General features: G+C 41.4%; 1 protein-coding gene across 2 annotated transcripts in view; it reads left to right on the top strand.

Moving 5' to 3' along the window:
• GNB4 (G protein subunit beta 4) overlaps positions 1–7,905 on the top strand; it is a 33,088-nt gene extending 25,183 nt beyond the window's left edge. For both annotated transcript variants that reach the window (XM_061452476.1, XM_061452477.1), the window contains 3 exons: positions 126–327; positions 1,520–1,736; positions 2,954–7,905. In XM_061452476.1, the coding sequence (XP_061308460.1) occupies positions 126–327; positions 1,520–1,736; positions 2,954–3,060 (526 nt within the window). In that variant the 3' untranslated portion in view covers positions 3,061–7,905. The remainder of the gene's footprint in view (positions 1–125; positions 328–1,519; positions 1,737–2,953) is intronic.
• The last annotated feature ends 550 nt before the right edge of the window (positions 7,906–8,455 follow it).

The following is an 8,455-nucleotide window of genomic DNA, read 5'->3' on the forward strand; positions in this document are numbered from 1 at the left end:
TTCCCCCACTTGTTTATTTCCTTCACCCCCTCACCCACCCTCTCCAATGCCTTAGTTTCTATTTGAAACTTAAAACTCTCAGATAAACCACGTACATTGTATTAATGTTGTCACTTTACCTGCAGCGCTTTGTGGGATATTGAAACTGGTCAACAGACCACCACATTCACTGGCCATACTGGCGATGTGATGAGTCTCTCCCTAAGTCCAGATATGAGGACTTTCGTTTCGGGTGCCTGTGATGCCTCCTCGAAGCTTTGGGATATTCGAGATGGAATGTGCAGGCAGTCATTCACAGGGCATGTGTCAGATATTAATGCAGTTTGTGTAAGTGATCATTTATATTTCCACATGGGAAGAAAGGGGGAGGATAAAAGCTGTAGTTACATGAATTCAGCGTATTTTCTACTGGGTTACCTTGACTTAAAATAAAGTACTTTGTTAGGGTAGTGACTAAAATTGTATGTAATGAAGAAGGTTGTCTGATAAACTTACAATCTAGTTTATAAATGAATTATTATTACTGTTGTCTGTGATGCATTGAAGTGTTCCTGGAATAGTTTTGGCTGTTTTTGTTCAGTAACTGAGAAGTCGAGAATGGAGGAGTGAGACTTTTTTGCAGTGTGGTGATGTGTTTGAAACTGAAAATTGTAGATAAATGCAATACACTGACAGGGAGCAAAATAGCCAGGCATCTTCATCTTAAAGTTCTGTGCTGAGCAAAAGTACTTGGTGTATTTTGTTGAAAAGAGCTTTTGGCAAAATAATCTGGAAGGCAAAGTTTAAATCAGTACATATGTTGAATATTCATCCCTGGAATCATTTTGTAATATTTATAAACTGGATTATATTTCCTTTCTGTCATAGTAACAGTATGTTCTGATCTGCAAGATACACACTCTGATAAATAGGGAATGAAATCTAAGGCTAAGCTGCATCTGGTTTTGATAAACATGAGACATTATAAAGGCTGAGAAAATACCAAAAGCATGACCAGTAGAAAAATGCAGTTCCTATACTTAGACCTGAATCCTGAGCTATGTTGAGCTCTCTTAATTCCCATTTCAGTCAATATGGCTGTTGTGAGAATGACTCTGATCTGGAGTAGGTTTTCTATGGCTGAGCGAATCAGGATGACCAGCTTGAGATGGAACATTGTGCCCATTTCACCCAGGTCTTCCTGACCCACAGCCAGGATCCACATAACTGCCTTTTGCTTTGTTTTGTAGGAGTTAGTTGCGTCTCCTTTGATTCCTGTTAATACCACTTGCAGGAACTGTCTGGGTAAAACTTCAGTCATTCAGGTGTCACCAATACTATTCCAGAATTGTTCCGTTCTGTAGTTTGGTATACGCATTTTTTTTTAACATGCAGATTGGTTTGGGGTTTGTGTTTTAAATAAATGATTGTGCCTTTACCTTGTCACACTGGCAAAATAATTCTGTGATGTTCTTGAAATAATGCATGGGCAGTGTATCTTTCTGGTGTCAAACTCGTGTCTCTTAATTAAAACTTCCAGTTTTTCCCTAATGGACATGCATTTGCCACTGGATCTGATGATGCCACTTGCCGACTCTTTGACCTACGTGCCGATCAGGAATTAATGCTGTACTCTCACGACAACATCATCTGTGGGATCACTTCTGTAGCCTTCTCGAAAAGCGGCCGCCTCTTGCTAGCAGGTTATGATGACTTCAACTGCAACGTGTGGGATACTCTGAAAGGGGAGAGAGCAGGTGAGGACACGTAACTGCAATGAGCTGAGCTTTTCCATTTCCTTAGCAGAAGATGGATATTCAGAATCTATGCAAAACACTGAACCAGCTCCTTGCCAGTGCTATTGCTGATGATACAGAACCTGCTTGCTTTGTTTAAATGCTCTCTTCTTTTGGAATGGCATCCTTTTATTTGTTTGCATTTGGTTATATCTTCCAGTTGTTACACTGCATTATAGTTTCATGTGTATGATGTGTGAAGTAAATGCTTCAGTTAGTGAAAGTCTTGTTCTTGGGTATTGGCTATTATATATCTGTGCTGGAAGATACTAGCTCTTGAGGCTAAGGAACAGCCTCCAAAATTATGTCTACAGGAAATTTATTTGACTCAAGTGTGTGAAATGAAGTAATACAAAATTACACATTTGCAGGACATAACTTGGTTTATAGTAAATTACACTGGTCCTTTTGCTCTGGGGACCATAATTTCCTGCTGTTGGGAGAAGAGGGGAAGTGGACATTTTTAGTCTTTGAGTTAGTCACTTCTGTCAGGATAGGCAGCATAGCTGCATCATTCTCACTTTGTACAGTAAATCAAATGATGGGGCGTGGTTAAGCTCTAAACCTTGATTTTGCTGCTCAGACTGAAAATCTGTCCTGTTCCTTAAGGGACATGGACAGGCTGTTTTAATAGGCCTGGATGTGGTACCTCAGGAGAGCACATAAGTGCAAATAGAAGGAAACCAAAAAGAAAGCAAGAGGAGGCTCGGTACAGTGCTGACTTTCCTATAGTCTCGCACAAATACATGGGAGATTTTTGATCCTTAAGGTTTGCGAACATGAGACTCTCAAGGTAGCTCCTGTATCCAGGGCACTGTCAGGAGATAATCACATTTGTTTTCAGAAGTGCTTGATGGCCAGAATTGCGGACAGCATTGTTGAAAGCAAGGGAAAAACAGTAGAGAGACTGAATAGGGATGGGGGGGGCAGAAAGGAGAAATGAGGGCAAGAAAAACAGAGGGAATATTGTGCTTACACGTTTGTTCAAAACCTGGTTGGGTTTTTTTATGGCTGTTGTGATGTACAGAGGAGTTCTTCAGGGGAAAGAGAAAAAGGATGATTAGAACTTGCAGTACATTGTTTTTAGCAAATCTGAAGACTTCTCTGGGCGAGCAGAGGAACAGCTGAAGTCCTTGGCATTCTGTGGATGCTAACTTCTGTTGCTGCTTCTTTTGCAGGTGTCCTTGCCGGCCATGACAACCGTGTGAGCTGTTTAGGTGTTACTGATGACGGCATGGCTGTAGCTACAGGGTCTTGGGACAGTTTTCTCAGAATCTGGAATTAACTGGGATCCAAACATGTACATTCTCCATTTGAGATCTGGAGAGATCAATGCTGCAGCCTATAGCTGTGAAATAACATTTCTACCTTGTATTTGCAGGTGAAGTTTTTCTATTCACTGATTATTACACAAAAAGGCTTTCTGTAAACTAGAAAAAAAAAAATCAAGTGAAGAAATAGGGAGGGGGGAAGAAATCACTGACTTTTTAAAAGGGGCCAGCACACATAATCATGGTGACCGACAAACTAAGAGCCAGTCTTTTTGTTTTTGGTGGTTTGGTTAGATTGTCCTTGAAGGGTTTTTGCTTGTGCTCAGTCTGCTAATCCTGTACCTTTTTTTTCTGTACATAACAGAATATACACGTTATAGCGGCCAATCATGTAACATGTGTCTGTATGTAAAGAAGTATGTTTGCATTTTTTAAGGAACTACATTTATAGCTTTGCTTTTAACCCGAGATGTCACTTCCGAGTTTTGTAGTGGATGAACTAGATTGCTGTTTTAAATGTTTTTGTGAATTTACTGTAGATAAAGTGAAGCCAATGATATGTATGTGTTTTTATAATGGAAGGCATTTGAACTTTTGTTTTTTTTAAAGGCCCTGGAGACTCCCAGTTAATACCTTCCGCCTTACACACTCACTTCTTGACCTGCTTGCCTGTTTTTAGTCCTGGGGGTTCCTTCTCCAAGCTAGTGGTTCCTGGTTCATCCATTGGCAATCATGGCCTCCAAACACCAAGGAGTTAACGCCAGGCAGACCTGCAACAACAGCAAAAATAATGATAAAATAATAACATTTTATAAATCAGAAGTATTAGAGCTTCCTTACTGCAGCTTTTCACGTCAGTTACTCCACGCAGTCCTCGGGTATGGAAGCCCTCCATTGCTGTTGTTAAGCGGCCAAGAGCTTTTCCTTCCAACAGTTCAGCTCTAAGTAAATGAGGTTTCAACCCATCCCAAACTCTGGCTGACCTGCACTCCCAGACTGACTGGGCATGTTGCTCAGTGCAGGGAGCTGTGTATTTGCAAAGTGTGCTCAATTACCACAATCAGCTGAGAAATTCAGGAGGACTTTGCTTAAATTCTTAACATAGATTTAAATGTGCAGTTAATCACCTGTAATCCCCCTCGAAGTTAGGGGCTTGCCAAAGCATACCACAACCAAAAGCGCTTGTCAGTTATGTGCAGTGTGAAGTCTGAAAGGAATTGTGTAACTTGCAACAAACCAAATAACGTTGCTTACCTGTGTGACCCTTTAAAACTTCACTCTGTCAACTTTGTGACTTGCTTCTTCTCCTGTGGTCACAGAGCTCTGTGCCGTGGGGGCTTATTAGATGCTAATTGTTCTGCAGCTCTGACACTGTAAATAGCCATTTCCTCTTCTGTTCCTGATTTTATTCTGGTTTTGATGTCAGCTGCTTATAATGATAGGTTCTGGTAAAGTACAGGTGAGTGTAGCAGTAGGAAAATCAAGGGACTGATGCCTGTTTGAAGTGACCCAAGATCAGTTAACTTCTTGGTGCCTGGCAGCACTCCTGCACTTGCAGTGGATGTTCTCTTGGAACCTGGATGTCTGTGGCATTTTCGGAAAAGGGAATTAAGTCCTGTTGGCTTCTCATAAGTGGCTTTTTTTAAGATAATGCAAATTTTAGATCATCAGGTTGGAAGGTAATGTTGATCTGCCCTCATCTGAAGCTGTGGGGAGCCTGGATATCTTGGGGTCAGGTAGGAAATAAAAGGGCCTGGTATCTTGTGGCCGATTTGTGGCCAAGATGACTCCTTGTCAAGTTTCTGCCATTTTTAAATCCTAAATTTTGGTACTTCCAGACTGTGCCTATAAACCTGCCATGTCTGTAATGGTGAAGGTGCCAAGAAACGTACCAGTCAATCACAGTAAATTCACCTTTACAAAAACGTGAGCCTTGTGCTGGAGAAGGAGACGTTTCCTGACAGCAGACTGCGGTGTAGGACCAAAATCACACTGTATTGTATGTCACAGGGATGCCTGAGCATTTTGCTTTATGATGTCTGCATTAACAGAACTATTATGGAATTCCTGTTACTCTTTCAAGCGAGCAGCTCTTCGGGATCTTGCAGACATGGTTTATTTTTTCAGTGGTGCACTTGTTGTTTTTAACTCACAGCTGCCTTGAGCGAATCATTCTGGAAATTTGTTACTAAGGCATTTTAAGAAAATCTTCCTTTTCTAAAAAATGGTTTTCCATAGAAGTGTTTTGAACCAATTTCCTAATGAACACCTTTGAGAAGACAGGTGCCATTTTTACATTATTCTGGTATTAAGAACTAGTTTCTACTTGCAAAACTCCAATAAAATTTTACAGATGTATATAACTTTTCTCAGCAGTTCAGGTAGACTGTAACATGGTCATGGTTCTTGAGCAGGGATTGCCACAAATAATTTCACTGTCATCGTTTGATGGGCAACTGTCTGTTGGATTCAGCTGCTTTTAAAATAAGGAATGCCAACTACATGCTAATGAGGTTTCCAAAAGCATCGTGCAGGTATCTGCCAGCTTCTGCCATCCAGTTAACCAGTGTCTGTAGTATCATGGGTCCTGAGGTGGTTCCTTCTGTGCTGGTGAACAAGGAAACCTGGAAGGAGCCCATGCACAACGGGGGGAAAAAGGGTATTGATGCTTCTGGGGAGCTTGTAGGAAGCTGGTGGTAGATCCCACCAAGGTGATGTGTGCTGCTGAGTTACTGTCCTGGATAGAGCTTAGATTTTGGTTGTTTTTTTTGTTTAAAGCCCGCAGATTCAGTGTAAGGCATTGCTATTATATGAGGCCAAATAACGAACTTGCACAGGCTGGGTTATTTCCTTCTTTCCGCAGTGATCAGTGGCCTTTCAAGATTGATGCCTTTACTAAAATGGATGGGGTTTTTATAGTAGAAGCTCAAACTCCTCCTAGCATGAGGAAGGTAATAAAATGACCCTTCTTCAGTTTTACTTCAAAGGTTTCACTCCGTTTTGAATCTCAACCAAAAGGGAGTCTGCCTATAGTTTAATGTAGGTTCAGGTATGTGTCTTGTGTGATTTCTGCCTGTGCACCACAACCTTCTTACACTGGAGGTTTTGCAGCACTAGTGGGTCCATTGGAACCCATCTGTAATGGTTTGTTGCCAAACCACATCATTACCTGAATGTCACACAACTTGTGTCATTACAGGAATGGAGGAACTAAGACCACTGTGCCCAAACGGTGGCGACATCATAACTCTTACCCAGCCTTTTGTCTATGGCTTGGAAAGTGGAGCTATGTGCTTTGGGTAACAAGATGTATTTTATTCAGGTACAGTATTTTTGTCAGCATTTTCTAGTGTTGATGTATCTTTGCAATAGCAAATACTCATCAGGCAAGCGCCCAACCCAGGCTTGTTCCCTTGTAGACTCAGACATGGGTTCCTTGGTAGAGATACTGGTTTAGATTCTGGAAACCACAAGAAACTTCTCCGTGGCATTATGCTGACGTGTACTCGCTTCCTCCAATACTGTGGGCCTGTTTCTGTCTCCAGGCTTTTTTTCTTCCAAACATCGCTATCCTCTGCCTTGCTGAATTGCAGGTACGTCGCAGTATCTGGCAGAACAGATAGTTCAGTGTATTGACAACAACACAGTCAATTTCAAATGGAACTCAGATTAAATGGGCTTTTCCCCCTGCCACAGGAGGGCCTGACCTTGACCTGGCAAAGCTGAACTGCTGTAACAGCTGGTCCTAGTGTGCTTACTGTAATGCATGGGTTGGAACTAGTTACTCTTTAATTCAGTTCGTGTAACCGCTTGTCCCACAATGAAGTTCACATTACTTTAAGGTGGAATGAAACCATTGTGAAAACATTCCAAGAGTGCTTAGTCTTTCCTCTTTGAGGACACTGTCACCTCCACTAGGTTTAGTGCTGTGCTTTAAGATGTTGGTGAGAGTATTGGCTAATTAAACTAGTTGGTATAAATGGTCGTGTAGCAGAATGACTGATTTTTGAGATAGCATTTCCTGTACAAGTACTTAAGCATGGGTTGATGGTGCACTTTGTATACCGTAATCTGGCATGCATGCTGGTAAAACTACTTCCTACACTTCGGAGGCACCACAAGCCTTTTTATCCAATTGCTGGTTATGTAAAATACATGCAGAATGTTAATGCAGTGTTGTTATGGTAAATGTGTGAACAGTGTTACTAATTGATATAATAACTGATAACAGATTACATGTGCCTGACATTCTTATACCACACAGTATGTTTAGGTTTTAACTAATATGGACTTCAGTGGAATAGTCTTAGGTATTTCAAGCCTTTGTTTTACTTACACAATGGTGCTCTCTTTGTGTTTTTTCTCCTTTTTTATTTTAAAAAACAAAAAGCATCTGAACCCTTGTAGTACATATTACATCCAAAGGAGTCCAAAAAAAAGTGCTTCTGAACATGCTTGGTTTTAATTTGCCGTTAGTTTCCAGCAGTTCTCATCAGCTTGGTTTCTGTTTGTTTTGTTTCATTTTTTATCTTGTTGCTGACTACTTTGGAAAACTTCAGTAATGTTACCAATTATGAAGTGATTCTGCACTGCCTTTGGATTGTGTATGTATTCAGAAACAGTCTTAAAGCTTTTATTTAAGCTATTAAAAAAACCAGGGACTTGTGCCATTTGTTCTTTAACAGTGCTGTTGTAAAAAGACTTCCCTGTGAAAAAAAAAAATCACTTGCTATGAACTCTGTTTATAGCTTCTTTTTTTTTCCACGATGGATCTTTTTCTTTGTATTTGTACAGTGGCTCAGTGAAAGATGTTGCCATGAGTTGATATTGTAACCAATAAACAAGTGCTTTTAACCAGACTCTGGCACCTGTGACTCTTTTATTACAGCATCCACATTGTTCCTGTTGACACTGCACGTGGACAGAGCCACACCTAACTCTTGCACCCAGTTACCTGGGCACAGTGAGCCAAGCTGATGCCTATGCATCCGCAATGACAACAGCAACATGCTGCGCAAGTAAATGCCCTGGACCAGATGCTAACTGAGACGGCTTTTTCTTCCCCAAAGCAGAAGGTCTTTGTGTGTGTTCTGCCTGAGGAAGGTGAGAGGCATGTTTATGCTCCAGTGTGGTGAGCTGGAAGTTACCCACAGATCCCAGACTGGAAATAAACCCAGGTTTTAGAACACTCATTCATCCTCGGTGTCAGAATCCCTGCTCACTCCACCACACTCCCATCAGGGGCAGACACTGTCACAGCACTCCGTTGTTAGGTCTGTATCAGTACTGCTTTTCTCCAGCACACTGAAGTGGACAGTAGGCTGTGTGGAATGCCCAGCTGGCTGCAGGAAACAGCTTTTTGAACTCAACCTCAGCAGTTTTGCCCTGTACTGGGTATGTACAGAGCTG

The sequence above is a fragment of the Pezoporus flaviventris genome, unplaced genomic scaffold (genome assembly GCF_033815535.1).
Source record: "Pezoporus flaviventris isolate CSIRO_AGI_PZ_B2104156 unplaced genomic scaffold, CSIRO_AGI_Pfla_v1 ptg000013l, whole genome shotgun sequence".
NCBI lineage: Eukaryota > Metazoa > Chordata > Aves > Psittaciformes > Psittacidae > Pezoporus > Pezoporus flaviventris.